The sequence below is a fragment of the Alligator mississippiensis genome, chromosome 9 (assembly GCF_030867095.1).
Source record: "Alligator mississippiensis isolate rAllMis1 chromosome 9, rAllMis1, whole genome shotgun sequence".
Classification (NCBI taxonomy): Eukaryota; Metazoa; Chordata; order Crocodylia; family Alligatoridae; genus Alligator; species Alligator mississippiensis.
The window spans coordinates 74,716,519-74,733,230 of NC_081832.1; the positions used below are offsets into that span (position 1 = coordinate 74,716,519).

General features: G+C 44.4%; 1 protein-coding gene across 1 annotated transcript in view; it reads right to left on the reverse strand.

Annotated features, from left to right (window-relative positions):
- Positions 1-1,970: 1,970 nt before the first annotated feature.
- RNF130 (ring finger protein 130) overlaps positions 1,971-16,712 on the reverse strand; it is an 82,061-nt gene continuing 67,319 nt past the window's right edge. The window contains exon 8 of the mRNA XM_059712908.1: positions 1,971-12,314. Within this exon, the coding sequence (XP_059568891.1) occupies positions 12,205-12,314 (110 nt within the window). The 3' untranslated portion in view covers positions 1,971-12,204. The remainder of the gene's footprint in view (positions 12,315-16,712) is intronic.

Sequence of the window (16,712 nt, forward strand, 5' to 3'; positions counted from 1 at the left end):
GCCCTGCTCGGAGGAGGTACCAGCTCTTGGGGGAAGGACTGCAGCTCCACCAGCTTTGTTAGTGTTCACCTGCAAGCAGCATTTTTAATCCCCGTGTTCACAGTACAAAGACTCAGAACTGCTTCCTGCAACCAGCCGTCCCAGGTGCCTCCCAGTGGCAATGCCAGGAATCTGTGACAAGTGAGGTGCCTTTGGAAAGTGGGTGAAGATCAGCTGCCTCTTTCAGTGTACTCCACAGAGATTTTTGTAATGAAACAGGCTTTACAGAAGGATTCAAATAAAGCGTAAGTTAGTTGGCAGATCTGGGGAGCCTTGCTAAAGGCAACAGTTCTGCTGGCATATAAACAGAGCGCAGACATTTTATTTCTCACATGCTTAAGCAGAATGTGTGCAGATTTGGGGAACACAAGCCACCGACTTCCTTACAGAAAGGATGGATTATCTTGCCCCTTTGCCTGTAGCGCTAAGATTTTGCAGTTGACTTCTGATTCTTTCGCAAAACTGATTTTACTGCTGTCAAACTGTCCTGATGCCAACAGGATTATATCAAATTATCCACTTTACCTTGAAATCGTAAGAAAATGTGGACAGCAAAGGCACATCTCCATTGTCAGTGCTAGTTAGCGTTGCCATGAAGACACACGCAGCCCGCTTGCCCCTGCTGCTCTGTATCCTGAAAAAAATGTCATATCGTTTGCCCAGTGCCATTCTCATGAGCACATTCAAGATTGAAACCCAGAGCGCGGTGGCTGGGCCTGTGCCAAGGAGAGCAGGTGGAGGGGTTGGGAAGCGCTGTTATCTAGTATAATCCAGCATGAAGTAGATATGTCCAAAAGCCCTGATCCAAAGCCCACTCAAATTAACAGGAGTCTTTTCACTGTCCACAACAAGCTTTGGATCAAGGCCTGCAATCATTTGGCCATACACATGGGGATATCAAACTTGATTCTCTTTTAAAGAGGCTCAGTGACTACCTCCTCCACATTCACAGCAAACGTTTGCTTTTCTTGGAACAGGGCACAGCAATGCATCCTTCGTGCAGGGTGGCCAATGGCAACGAGTAGCGACCATTGAAGTCGCTGGCAAAGTATTGTGAACAGCATTTACAGAGGCCCTGAACTGGTCCAGATCCAGTGGTGCCAATTGCAACCTCTGACACTTAGCAGCACAGTAAATCCAGGAAGGTGCTTTTTGCGACTTGGTCCAAACTGCTGTTGTGTCCCAATGGAAGCGGCCCAAGAGGGCAGGATGCCCTGTCAAAGGGTTTTACAAAATTGCTCTGCTTCAACTGTGCAGCATAGTCCTGGGCTATCCTGGATTTACAGCAGCCAGGGGCAAGATTTAGCAGAAACAACATCTGCTTTTTGATCATGACATTTTATTACCTTCACAGCACCTCTCACCTTGGCAGCCAAGTGCTGTGATACAGACTGTTAACACTGTACAAACAACACAGTGCTGCGCACAGTGGGCACCTGAGAAACTTGTCATATGCTCATCAGCTCATTTCAATCAAAGAGCAATATCATGCAGAGGCTCTACATGGCCCGATAATGGCTAGGCAAGTGACGGGGTGTGATTACTGCTAGCAATTGCCTTCAAATTGCTCACGCAGCTCCACTGCACTATAAGTTCCTTTTCTTCTTGCTTCCATCCTTCCTTCTCCTGCCTGCTTGTTATACGGCATCTTCTATGTCACAAACTCTTTGGCACCATTCTCTCCGCATTCAAACACTGTTTAGTACAATGGGGGGCCCCCAACTGGTGGAGACTTCTAGGCAACTACTACGCTCCATCACAACAGTAATCATGGTTCTTAGACGGGAGATAAAACCAGTTCTGCCAGGGAATCTTTAACCAAGACATGCCAGGCTGACCCATAAATCAACGTACTCAGTGAAAGGGTGATGTTCTCATCTTCCCACAGGCTTAGGCACCCAACCTACAGAAACACACCAAGCAGAGAGAGCTTGTGTTTTTAAATAGCTTTTTATTGAAATGTATTACATTAGCAAATCTTAACCTATAGGTATACACTATTGACATATTGGCATATACCACGCAGCTACAATACAGTATTATACTTACATCAAAATATGTAGACCAAAAGGTTCTGCCGCTACAATTTCACAAGGGCTCAAAAGATCCACTCGTCAAGAGGTGCACAAGCCACCTGAACACGCACGCCTGTGCTCTACATGTGGCCACAGTCCACTGTCATTTTGCAAGACTTGTAGTAGTAGCTCATTTGCATTTTCTGATTATATAATCATACCGATAGAGTCAACCCCGTGGCAAAAACTGAAACGCACAGAACCTGCCTTTTCATTTCACACACACGCGCGCGCACACAAATCTGTTGATTTATTTTCTCTTTAGTCCAAAAATTCCTAAAGAGGTTTCCCTGTCTACTGCTATAGAAGTCTGGTTTCCACTCTGTGGACTCTGTGCATAGTTAACCATGGGCATAGCAGGTGATTCCACACAGACACAAAGACACAAGAAGCATTTGGAATTTTACATCCACTTGTAAGTGCTGTGGAATAAATTTCCCTTCACCTGCTCAAAAAGGGCAACACCCCTAGTCTAGAGGGCTAATGACAGGGCTGATCACCACAGTGTCTTAAGTGTAGATGTAAAGGATAAGAATAGTCCACCTCTCAAATGCATTTTGGTGGTGGCATTTCTTTTTCTTGGCAACCAGGCATGGGTTTCCATGTGTTCCTTCAGGTACATGCAAGAGCTGGAGGGGAAGGAGGCCACTGCTGCTGGTTACTGTTATACTGTTCCCTCTCTAGCCAGCCATCTCCGAGGCAGATGCTGTTGTAACATTTGATCAATGTGAGTAGGTGATCGCTTTTTCCTCTTTCCTAAATGCACTAAGCTTTGCTGGCCTTGGAAGCAAGAGCCAAGGTAATTCCCAAAACAGAGATTTTCTGTGCAGAGGTATGCAGGAGTTGTTGAGCCTCTGCCCTGCCTAAGTAGAGGCTATTTTTTTCTAAGCCTTTTTTCCCCCTCTAATTCAGTGCAATTTAGCAATTCATCTGTTTGTCATCTGCAAATTGATGGTCTCCAATGACTCTAGACCCATGTACTTTTCATCATTTGACTCATCCTCAGATTGCCAGCGATTCAACACTTGGGATTCAGGACAGCATGTTTTAGCAGTCAAATTGCTTGCATCATATTTGCCTTCTGTCAACTGTTGACAACGTTCATTATCAAGCCAAGGAGCTTCTGGTCTTTAGCGAGGTACAAGTGTATCCCGTATTCTGAACCTTCCAAGAAAGCAAGTTCTAGGAACAACCAGAGTCAAGCAAACAAAGCAGAACACAAAGAGCAGCAAAGGAAGCAAACTTCATATCAGAGTAAATACACAGAACAGATCACAGGCTGGGGCTAAAATTATCCATAGCTCTTCAGAGGCTGATGTGTAAAGAAAGCTGAGGACAATGGAAAAAGATAATCAGACAGGTTATGACCAGCCAAAAACAAGCAAATAAATAACTGTGTGCACTTATACAGCACCTTCCCACTAAGGTGTTCAAAGCACTTTACAGATATTGCCAAAATAAGCCTCACATCAGCCTTGTAAGGTAGGCATTTTACCCATCTTACAGATTGGCACACAGATGCAGAGCATGACTTGCTCCGGACGTCTACCAAGGAACCAGGGATCTCTGCTCAGACCCCTCTTGGTTTCAAGGCTAATGCCTTACCCTCATAACTGCTGTCCCTCCATATCACTGATTAAAGGTAATCAAGGCCTTCCTTGTATTTACACCTTGCGACTGCCCAGGCATGCAAGGGCAAGGTATCAATGCCCGTCATGCTAACGTTACTGGCCTTGGCCACGGAAGGACTACTACTGACCTACCGCTTCAGGACAAAGAGAAATACAGTTCCTGTAAGCGTCTAGTTCTTATCTCATGATTCACTACAGAGCCCTCAACTGTGTCTGCTGCTGGGGGGAGTTTCTGCAGCACAACCTGGGCTTGCGGAGCAGGGATGTTACCGTACGGGTGCTGCATCTAGCAAGATGGACCCCAGTCTCAGCTGAGCACTAACATGGGAGATGCTCCAATGCAAAGAAAACCACATTTAGGCAACACGAACCACTCGGCAGTCTAAATGGCTGCAAGTTTTCATAAACCAAAATCAACAACTTATTCCCAAGCCCCCTGGAGCCCCTTGGTTTTGTTTTTATGCAGCACTGGGCACAATGAGCTCTTGGTTCATGATTGGGACTCTTAGGCATGACCACAACAAATCAACATTCACAAATTGCATCCTAATTACTTCCTAAAAATTACTTCCACAATCCTAGGTGTCAAATTCCTTTCCCCTGGGGTTAATCCAGAGCTCCTCCGAGCTGAGGGCATCTTCAGGAGGCAGGAGAGAGAAATGAAAGGCTCACTCAAAGCAAGCGACTCGAACCACCATCTGGTTTTATACGCTTTACTACTTTTACTGAAAGGGATGCAGCAGGGACTGGCTGCAGTGCCCCAGTGCACATTTGAGGGATTAATTCTTCCTTTTTTTTTTCTTTTAGAAGGAACAGACTCATTGCTGCAGGGAAGGGAGAGAGTAGCTGAGGAAGGGAGTCAGCAGGGCATGAGCCAGGCGGGGAGAAGCCTGACAACTGTTGTCAGATAAAAAAGCTGACTCGGGGGAACATGCTTTGTGTCACTGAAAACCCACTGTCAAAGCGAGGTGATCCGTTTTTCAGATCTGAGCAACTGTAGCATAAAAAAAACCCCATACTGACAGAAAACGGAATGACTAGTGTCTCCATTGTTCTAACAAGCAGAGGAAGGAGGAAAAAAAAATAGGACAATAAAGCAATTTTCTGGCTGAGACTCCAAGTGGCTCCACGCTGCTGCTCCCGCTAGATGTCACTGCACACAACCCAAATTCGTCGCAGGGAGAGTCCAGGAGCCAGCTCGCAAGACAGCAAGAGGCTGCAGTGCCTCTTCAGCTTCCTTGACTCATCCTGCAGGCTCCTCACCGTTTCACTCGGTTGGTGGTAAAACAAAGACAGCCGCACCGTGATGGTGACGGGTTTCTCAGCACAATGTCTAGCCATCTGGACCTGGCAACCTTAGCTATTCCTGCCCTAGGAGAAGTAACGCACGCCTGCATCGGCACTGACAATGAAACAACAGGAGCAGGGTTTGGGCACTAGAACCAGGCCCACCCTGGCAGCCAAAGAAGTCAGCACTTGTTAGGAGAACACGAAATAGCTGTGTGATGAGAAAGCTGCTAGGTTCAGACAGCAGGAGCGGACAGATGTCCACCAGAGAGCAGAACGATCCTCTCCTTTGCAGAGGGCATGTTGTGCGTTTGCCTGATCTGTGTCCAAGATGTCACTCTAAGGGTGTGTTATTGTGTGCGTGCGTTCACATGTACACCTGTGCTGTTGGGGTTTTTTTTCCATTTCACAGAATGGAATTAAACAGACAGCCGCTGACATCAGTGGCTACTGACTGCTGCCATGTGACAGGCATGTATCTCGTCATCTCAACCCACAACAGATAGCTGGGCACAGGAAATGAACTCTATTCTGTCTCTTTGTAATAGTCACATGCGTCTGTCTCATAAAAGCCTTCTACATCACACAGGAAGGAGGCTCAGGGTCATATTCTCAAAAGCACCTTAAGAACCTACATCTTACTGAAATTCAAAGCCCTTCCTAAAGGCATCTGGAAACCTCACCCTCTCCAGAACAGAAGGAAGCACGCAGTTATTAACAGAGAACGGCAGGGGAAATTTAATTTCGGAGGATTAAGAATACACGGGACCACTGCAGACTACTGAAAGAAGCTATTAAAGAACAGAAGGAAAAGCAACGTCAATTGATATTACTTGGTATTAGATGTACCAAGAGCCTTTCATCACAAGATCTCAAAGTACTTTACAAACAGCAATTAAATCTCATGATGGCCCTGCGAGGTAAGGTAATATCATAAGCATTTTTGCAGGTCCACGACCACTAAACAGAGGTTATACGACTTTCCTAAAGGCAGCTGATGCTGGAGCCGGAGCCAGCTCCTAAGCATCACTGCTAGTCACTAGACAGCACAATGAGGGAGTACTGGACAGTTTTTTGATGTTTTCCCTGAATTACTTCATACAACACACTGTACAGAGCTAAACTCTGCACCACCCTAATTCCCCACCCCAAATATTATGCATGCTATCTTCTCTGAAAATACTTTTACCCACATGCATGTGCACGCCCCTCTCCCCTTACTCTTCAGCACAGTTTGCTAAAAAACTTTCAGTGAGACAACGGACTTTGTGGTCTATGGAGAATAGATCAAGTGCTGACCCTATGGCTTCCTGTAAGGTCAGGGTTTCACACTCAGACTTGGATGCTGCATTTTTTTCAGTCCCCACCAAATAGCATTAACCCACACTTTCCGGGCAGGCTGCATAAATGAATTTAGCATCTAAGGAATACTTAACAGAAAGTCCTGTTCCAGCTTTCTGTGGGAAGGTAATTTCTACGGCCTCCCTGTTCCAACTGCTTTTCTTTCCTTCTGGAAACACACCAGCAGGGGCAGAGACCCTCCCTCACTCCAACTGGATTGCATATATTAGGTGTTTGGCACCCAAGGTCTTAGATTTGGAGATTTGCTTAAGTTTCTTTAAAAAAAAAGCACAACTCCTAAACACACAAAGAAGTAATAATTTAACCATTAACTGCTCCCATGCACCAGCAAACAGCTTGCACAGAGCTGCCTGAAGTGAACTTCTGCTAGGGTCTGCTGCCCTTGTACTTCAGCCCAGGTTTTTCCGGTACAGGGCAGTAATCTAACCCTAAACACACACTGCGGCCACATGTGAACTGGACAATTAACTGCCCTGGCCTCTGCTGCAGCATGTCAGAGTAGCTGTCTCTGTATTAAAAATGCAGGCTAAAGTCATTTGTTCTCCCAAGCTTTTGAACTGGCTTAAATGAGAACTACAATTGTTTGCGTTACCTTGCTCAATCACCTGCTCCTCACAGTAAATTTTGTGTCCTTTTTTGTAAAGGAGAGAACACCAAGCCTCCCAGTAAAACCTTCTGTTGGCTTGTCCAATGTTGTTCAAACAGAGAGGAAGAGTGCAGATGCTTCATAATCTGTTTGTAAGTACTGTGGTCATTTCTTTCACTGGTACCCAATTGTTCTGGCTTTCATTTGGCTGAGACAGTGCAGCTAGTCCGAGCATGTCATTCTACAGTACTGGTGTTGTGCAACAGCTTTGACAATCTCTTTAAAAGAAAGAGAGATTGTTAAGACAGGTATTAAGATGTGAAGGAGCCTGTCCTGGAAAGGTCTTGTTCTCTAGAGTGGTGGCACTAGCCTGACAACTACGTCTTCACCTACTGGTGTGATCATGCAAGTCTTAGCAGCGACAGGAAGGAATAGGAGTCCATTAACAATGTGCTAGCCTGTTTTTTCTTTCATTCACTTCCCCGGCACCTGCACATCTTTGGAAGCTGGTGTGCTACTGAAGAAGCGTACAGCCCTGGCACGTCTCTCTCACCAGCAACAACCACCAGAGCATTTTGCTGACTATTACACAGCTCTAACCTGAAGCAGATAAACTTGCCTTCTGAGGACTGATCCCATGAGGTGCAGTTCCCCTTCACTCCCACTGGCTGTTTCCAATCAGTTGTAGGCATCTGCTGTTCGAACCTGCCGTAGAAACTTCTCACTTCTGCCCCAGTACTGCTACTTTGCCCTTTGAAAGGAAGACACATGGCAGGCGCAACAATTCAAGGAGCCCCGTCTTACCAACGGACCACACTTCAAACAAAGCTCTCATTAGTGACACTATCAATAGACTGCTTAGAAAATCCTGCCCCTCTAGAAGCACACACACGCATGCACACACTCTCTCTCTCTCTCTCTCTCTCTCTCCATGACACTGTCCTGATTGACTATCCATGCCCTAATTCTGTGGACTTCCTTTAGCAGGGCTTAATATTTTCCCCATACAGAATCCCTTCCATATATATTTGATTCCTGTGTTTGCTCTATGGAAAAGTGCCTGCTTCTAACCATTTCACAGGCTTAATGAATGCAGCAAAAAAGTAATGCTGGCTAGTAATTTAGGCCTACAATTTAGGGACTGGGTTAAAAAAAGCAAAAGATTCATCAAACCTGTTGTTTAAACAACTCCTTTTAAGTTTGTGCTCGGTTATTAACATTCTGATAGCGGAGAAGAAATGCAGTGGACTGACGAGCCAGTTATTGGTTGTAGCAGACCTGACATAAAGGGCCTCCCTCAAGTTGAGCCTTGTTCAATACAACCACAGTATCCAAGTTAAAAATCCTAAATCTGCTTTCATTGCCCAAGCTTAATGATGGAAATAAATAGAGCTGTTGCAAGGCAAATTAGATTTGAACATGCTTTCAAGTTTTAATAATTGATGATATTATTGGTAACATAAGTAAAAAAAAAAACAAAACAACACACTGATACACTAGCTTTACCTGGAGAGTATCCTTTAAAAACACAAGCAAATCTTGATTTTATAAATGTCTCGGGAGAGGAGAGGGGCATGCAAAACTTTCCTGAAATTCACAGATTTGTAAAAACTGAAGGGAAATGCCATTTCTTAAAAAAGTACAAGGAAAAGGGAACTGCCATGAAATCCATAATATTGGTGCTTGTCTCTAAATCCTTTTGGTCTAAAAATTACTTCCCAGGTGACTGGCACTTTGCAAGTTTGGGGAGATTATCAAGTATTTTGCATCTGAAGTGATTCAACCATGTGTAACATCACATCAGGGGAAGCCACACCGAGGTGCTGGCACCCAGTTCTTTTTAAAATACTATGGAAAAGGAAACCTCAAGCCTAAGAACACATCCCAGAAGAATAAGACATGTCGCCTACGCTGGTTCTTTCACATCCTTCATGTGACGGTGTAAAAGGATTCCCAGAATACCATGACAGGACATGCATTCAGGGATCAGTGCTTGGGCTGGCACTTAAGCTTCACCAATACTTGGAGGTTTCCAAACGAAGGAGCATCAATTATAACCGTCAGACCAACACACCCCTCAATTCACTCATGTGACTCGTTGCAGCACCAGCTCATTCTTAAATTTGGCTGTCGAGTTCAGGTTTTCAAAAAGTATCAGTCAGGTCCCACAAGATCACAAGACTGGATAAAAAACCTAAAAGATCTGACAACACTGATAACATTTTCTGTTAAATTTTATTTCCTTTTTTTAATTATTTTTGTGCCTGTAGGATTCATGTTTTTCAGCTTTTCTTTCCTACAATCACAAGGCATTAGCTGGCATAAATTATCACAGCTGAACCTGGACATCTACCTCTTACTTAATTTTTAAAAAAAAGCAGTGATTTTCACTGACTTGCACGATGCCAGCAGCCGGAGTCTTAGGAAACTCGCTAAATACGATGAGAGTTGGCAACACTGGCCAACTTAGTTAAAACCTCAGAAGTTAGTGCCAAGTTTCAACTAATCCATTGAAGCGGCGCAAGAAAACTGACTTCACAGAAGACAGCAGCAATTGACAAGCTCATGGCATTCAGAGTAAGTGATCACCGGCCTAAGAGGATAAATATCACTTTCCAAAAGCCAGTTCCCTGGGAATATTGATTGGTTTTGTCTCTCGTTTTCGCTGCTCACTTGGGCAATGGGTTTTAAAGCTAAGATAGGAAACAACATTGTTCAAAGCTAGGGAGAGACTGCACCTCACCAAATGCTGCTCGGGCTTTTTTGTCTACCAACGGGGAAAACTGCCCTGGTTACAGCTCACCGTGGCCAGCCACCGACAGAGCTGCACTGGGGCAAATGCCTACATTAGACCGACAAAACTGCTGTAAGCTAGGATTTGCACAGTGCATTGTAACGCTGCATAAAACTGGAGTAAATTGCACTAGTGCAAATCACAGTTCACAGCAAATTTGCTTGCAGACTGCAGCCAGGGGCTGGATCAGCAGAACAGGCAAAACCTCAGAGGCTTATATGGAGCATTAGGTAACTAAGAGTGTAATCTGACTACTTCACCTTACTATTACAAGCTCTAGAAGAACTCCCTCTGTCCTTGAAAGGCAGGGATTTTACTTTGGTGCATTTGCCTGATTTGGGAAAGTTCACTGTTCTTATGGATCTGCCTGTAGGTATCATATACAATCATGAACACAAGTGAAATCCAGTCAGGCTCCTACTGCACCCAAACTTGATGTTGGACTTCATAAACCACTTAGGTCAAAGAGGTCTAGCTTGAGCGACCAGCTTCAGGACTTTAAACGGGGCCAATTTCTGCCTGATGTTCCAGATTTAAAAGAGGAACAACAAATGCTGATGGTTGGTTTGTTATTACTTTGGGGAACAGGACTAGCTTCCTCCCTCTCCCAGCCTTCAGTTCTGCATTCTCCATGCCTTGTGGGAGAGCTTAGCATTAAAACTGTGCTTCTTACAAAGTTTGGTTTTACAAAAAAGTTTCTAGGATTACTTGAATACAATAACATTTATTTGGCAAATGTAAACAAGGGGCTGTAAGAGCTAAATCTCTTTAAACTCTGTGCCACCAAGTCTAGAACGATCAGATTAAATAAAGCCGACTCAGCAGCAGCAGCAGCGTCAAGTCAAAGTTTGATCGCTGAAGAGGATCACTTCCTCATTTTATAGCAGTTGTTTGGTTTCTTTCCACATCTGCATTAGTGTCAAAGCTCAACCACACATCACCTGAAGATGTGGGCTGAGGCAACTCATTGCAGGACCAAGAGGGCAAGTTTCCCCACCCACAGCAGCAGGTGTTCAGATTTAAAAGATAGCAGGACATTTCTTACCTCTTGTTTTGCTCTGCTATTTGTTCTAAGTCATTTCTATATAGAGTGAAGCTTTTTTTTCACATTACAAAGGACACAAATGCATTTCTACACCTACAGTAACTCAGACTGCAATGAAGAAAATATTAACATTCATTAAACAACTATGCAGTGTCCGGTAGGAAAAGGTGCCTTCTAATGCACTCACTCACTCTCCAGATCTGCTTTAAAAGGAACGTTTAACTACCCTTTTAGAAAAATCTAGCCTTTCTTCTTCTTGCTTTCCATTTTTGCATTACTCTTTCAGAAGCTTGAAAACAACATTCACTTCCCTACACTGCTTTTGTCACACTGGTAAAAAACATTGATTTTCCCTGCCAAGTGTAAAAGCAGTTGCTGCTTTTCTTGATTCTTCTGCTTTCTGCATTCACATTATTGATGTCAGCAGGAACAGGCATAGCTTTAAGGAGTTTGTTACTTAACGGCTGCAGTGAGAGAACAGGATAAAATGCTTAAGCCTTTTTCTCTGTATAATGCCAACATGTTGGCTTTCAAAAAATCTCAGTGAAAAAAATTGGTGGATTTTTTAAAAACCAAAAGGATAGCAATCGAGACTCCCGTGCAGTTCTCCAGAAGTCTAATGCTTTGAAGAAAATTCAAATGCTGGTCCAAAGAGCATTATCACCACCCCTGCATTCAAGAGAGTTACTTGACAGGTGGCCTGGGAGAGGCTACAGTTGCATTCTGCACAGGCAACTTTTGCCCAACTTCAACAGGAACCAAAATTGAAGAATCGGTTATTGCAATCTTTTTCTGAAAACTGCGGTTGTAGTTTCTTCCATAGCATTAATGCCAGCCTGTTTTGCCATTGCTCAGAGTTAAATGGATAGTTAGAAAGTCAATGCACTTATATCAGTCCCTTTAAGAAAGGGAACATTTCACAATGAGTTAATGGAGAGGATGAAGAGAAATGGGAGTGCTTTTACCAGTAACTTGCAATCCTCTCCTCCCCCCAGTCCCATGTCTGATACAGTCCAGCAAATATCTGAACAACTAAAAAATGGGAATGGCACGCGCCTGGTTGAGACGCATCTTCAGTACAGAACTCAACGCTCAGGATTAGGGCAAAGCCTTTTCTGGACAGACATGGCTGGATGAATGCATCTAACTGCACTTTAACTCAGCGATTTTCACTGGCCGATCCAGTACGTGCACCTTATCATCTCAGAGGAGACATCTTCAGAAACCACCTCAGTTGAGCTTCATCTTTGTAACCTGGAAGCGGGGCTCATGTTCTGGAAAAAGCAGCTCCTCTTCAGACAAAGGACACCCATGGGAAGAGTACACAACAATAGCAGTGGGAAATGGAGAAAGGAAGAGTAACCAACACCCAACATGGATTCCTTTCAAGTTTTGTTCTCATCGTATATGTCCAAGACTGGCTCAATCGTTGAGAATTCACTCTCATAGACCAGGCTTCGAGGAGAGAGAGAATTGCGGTGAAAGAAGTGGCCACCTAGAAGAGGCAGAACAGAGAAATGGCTGTGTTAGAAACACCTGCGAGTCTATACAACCAGACAAAAACCAAGAGCAAAGGCTTGTCTGCATCATTACTCACTCTTGCAAATAATTCAGTTCTGATCAGGAGCATAATGTACACATAAAAATTAACCTTCTCTTTAAAACACTCACCAGTACAAAAAACAGAGGAAAGATGAGCATGAGGACTCCTAACTTCGTTGCATCTTTATTTTAGAAGAGTATAGGATTGAAAGCAATCATTTGTTTGGTACCACAACTGTTCAGTGTGGTCCTGCACTTCAAACATCCTCACCTGGCTTGCCTTCTGCCATGTATCATGCGCTCAGCTGGGTGTAGGTAAGTAAAGTGTCCGCTGAGGATTGGACTATGGCCAAATTTATTTTTACCTTCAGCAGCTTACTAATTAAATAGTTGTGCTTTGTTCACCAAGTTGGTCTAGTAATCTGGGTACAGCACTGCAAGCTGGGAAGCCCCACATTTGAGCTCCAGGCTCCAAGACACCCCACTGCTATACAGTACTAAACTTGGGAATATTGAAGATTTGATGTCCTTTATTTTGCATGGCACTGTCAACTGGTGGAAGAAGGTATGTGCATGTATGATCCCACCTCAAATGGTTCTTTCACCAGGAAGAGAGGCCTAGTCTCAAGGATGGTGGGGCATGTTTGAGTTAGCAGTCATTAAAACTCCAACTTGCAGCGAGTTACAGCAAGATCCAGTTAAGAACTCCTCACGCATCTGGCCTGACACACTTAAGAGTTAGACTCCTTGGACTGTGATTTAAGAGCAGCCAGGCTGAATGGGGAGGCACCTAGACCTAGCCAACAAGTCATGTATGTAGGCAGGCATGCATCTGAGGTCTGCCCCCCTCACAACTCAGATGCCTCACTCAGAGCTGCAGGAAGGACCCTCCAGGGTCCCTTCCTACAGACTTACTCAGTTCTTTGAAAGAATGGATGCAAGGCTCATTCCCTTCCTTCCCTTTGAGAGTGTGGTAGGCAGTACTGATATTTTGTCTAATGCTCTCCCATGACACGAGATGCAGATTCAATTCATTTCTCAGCCCAAGGGGATGCAAACCCACATCTCCCTGGAGACTGTCCTAGCTATAGGCTTGCCTGGGTGGCAGCCCCTCTCCAGGAACATGTCTGAGCCTGCAATTTTGGATTTGATGGGATTCACGTGCCACTTTGGCACAAGAACTCCTGTTGGAGTCTGAAAGCTCTACTAGAAGAGTAGGGAGTAAAGGGGGCAATGGACCCCTCCCATTGCATGCTGTTACCCTACCCCCCACCCAAAAAGAGGTAGCTTTGTGGGCATTAAGAAAAAGCTGGTTTTGCACTCTCACTGTGGGAGGTGTTACAAAGGTTAAGTAAAGATGAACTGTGCACTTATCAAAGCAAAAGGCCTAATAATAGTTCTGTCTGGGACCGAAAATAGGGTGGGTGGGTATGTCAGCTTCTTCTTCCGTAGCTCTGACAATGCACTGCACACTCCGGACTCGCAGCGACATCTACTAATTCTAGTCCTGAACCGTCCAGTGGCCGCCTGACCCAGACAACAAGCTAGCACTGAACGGTCTCCACCAGTCCGACTTGGAAGGGAACCTTCTTGAGAAATGGTTAAAGGAGTGAATTAATCTACTACCTTAATCTTCCATGAGAATAAAACAGTAGTTAAAATTCCACAAGATCTGCCAATAAAGCAGATATTTAGGCGTATATAAAGAAACACACTGTACTGGACGGGGGCGAGAGAGGAGGAGAGACCAGCAGATATGACAATTGAATGATTGGTGCTCAATTTGTGGATTTGAATCCCATCCCAGACTTAAGCTTCCTGGAACCATACAATGCTTTAATAAAGATAGATGTATTTATTTACACAGATCAGCATGGGACTTCAGCTCCCAGAGAGATCATAGCCCCTCTTCAAACAAACCTGAACTCCACCATAAATATCTACTTGGGAAACATATGGGACAACATGGGTATTCAGAGCCTCCTGCATTACATGTTTTCCACCGTGTCCTTCTGCGTCAGCATTTCAATTATGATCATCCTGTGTCCCATTTTACACTGCCCAAAATGAGCAATGGGGTTTTGAACCTTTTGCCGCCTCTGCCACCCTACTGAAATGGTACACATTGTACGACTGAGGCGGAGGCAAAACAAAGGGCCCCTAAAGACTCAACACTGCTGCTCTTTGTTTTTATTACACAAAATCAAACAAGGGATTAGGAAGCAGACACCCGAGGCAATCATTTCCTCTGTGTGCAGAGAAACTTGCCCTCTAGCAGACTCAATGGGGAGAGTTTAGTTAACAGGCAGGCAACCATAAATGTTTCCTCTGACAGATCTGTTTAATTAATCTGCAAGCGAACACTGTGCACTCAGCACCTCCCATGCCTTGCTACCTTCAACGCTTTCTTGCTTCCTGCAAAAGCAAATTTACCTTGTCCACCTAGAAGAATTGCATCTTTATATCCAGCCTGTACCTTTACATCCAGGTACAGACTGTTCTGCTTCAATAGCATCTTTGGAGCTCATAATTCATTCTCTAATGCCTTCTATTCAAAGTAAGTCAGCTAAATCAAATAGCATTTTTCCCAGTCCTTCGTTGGGTAGCAGAACTGCCTGTGCACCAGAAAAAGTCCCAAAAGATGCCTTTGTTAAGCCAAGTATTGCAGGCACTCTCTGCCAGATGCAGACAACTGAATGGAAGTCCCCCTTCTTCTCTCCTTCAGTTCCTTAAGACAATTTTTTTCTGTTGGCCTTAACCCCACAAACACCCAGGAGACAGCACACCAGCCATATGTTGCCTGTCCCCTCTTGGTACTGAAGGTCGTGTTTCAACATGGACCTTGCATCTCAAGGCAAATATTCAGTGCGATACTATCATCACCATCCAGCTCGGAGAATGCGTCATCACTAGATCCCGAAGGGTTTACACAAAGGAGGGAAGGCTCATTATCCCCATTTTACAGAGGGGGAAACTGAGGCCTAGGGTGGTGAAGTGGTTTGTCCAAGGTCACTTAGCAGATTACGAGGAGTGAAGAAAACCAATCCTAGTTTCAACCCAGTGCTCTCCGTTTGGCAACACTGCTTCTCCTCCACTCCAAAGATATTTGGGAAGAAGCTTCCATTCAACAGGACAGCTCGTGTCATGTAAAGATACCGGAGAATTAAAACTGAGCTCCAGCTTGTTCTAAATTTGCAGGGGTCCTTAGTCAGAAGTTTAAAAGGACCCTTAGCACCTTGCCTAACATGCTTTTTTCCCCCTTAGGCAGAAAGCTGCTTTGTTTAAAACTGAGGTAATCAGCACTCTGTAAATCCACTGCCACGTTGGGCATGAATAGATCTCAGTAGCATGCAGCAACACGCAAACTTCCAGCAAATTTCTGACAAAGACATAGTATACTCTTCCCATTTTGCAGCTACCAAGAAGACCTGAGAGAAACTACACAAAAGCCTCACTATCCCTTAGATGGGGAAAGCAAACCAAAGTGAATTACTCCGGTTTACAAAGGTCAAAATAAATACATCTTAAATACATCCAGCACACCTTGCTATTATTTTTTCAGTATTTAATTAGAGAAAACCATTCAACAGTGATTGAACACGAACGTGAGCTTAAAACTGACAATAGCTTCACCATGTGCTGCAGGGATAGGCGCAGTACAATGGCATGCATTAACAAGTTACTGTAGTGCTGTTGCATATATGCCAGGTGCTACCGGGGGTCCCTTTGTATTTACACTTTTATGCAGCAGAGTTCAGAGCTGCATAGAGCCGGGTGCTGTGCAGAAATGGAGACGCTCCCTGCTAAGAACAGCTGACTCTGCAATGCTTTCTCTCGACACGGAGATATGGTTCGGGCACACCTTAGGCTCTTTGCACTGAATGATCCATTTGGACACTAGGAAGATGTAAAGTAGCAAGAGAGCCAAATGTCACCAGACATTTTTTTCCTCCTTGGCAGCAACATTTGGCAAAAGGAAGAGAATGCTGAAGGACATACTTCTTTGTATACAATCGCAACAAGAGGAGCTGACAAACCCTTGCTCTAAGCATTTATACCTGAAAGTAGTGGATGGCGAATAACTTTAGGCTGTTCTTCTGCTGGCCCAGAAGCACACACGTATTCACCTTCCTGGGGTGGTACAAAATCTACTCAGTGAATGACAGTAAGGTAGAGTTTTATCTTTGGTTTGAACTTCACTTAGCCAGCTTCTCTACTTTGTGAGCATCTAATGGATGCAATGATCAGAAAACTCGAAACAAAGTGAAAGGGCGAAGAAACGGGGGTAGTGGGTGTCAAAGCCTAGAACCTAGAAACTAGTTAACTTTATTCCTGGTACCAGTCAAAAGAC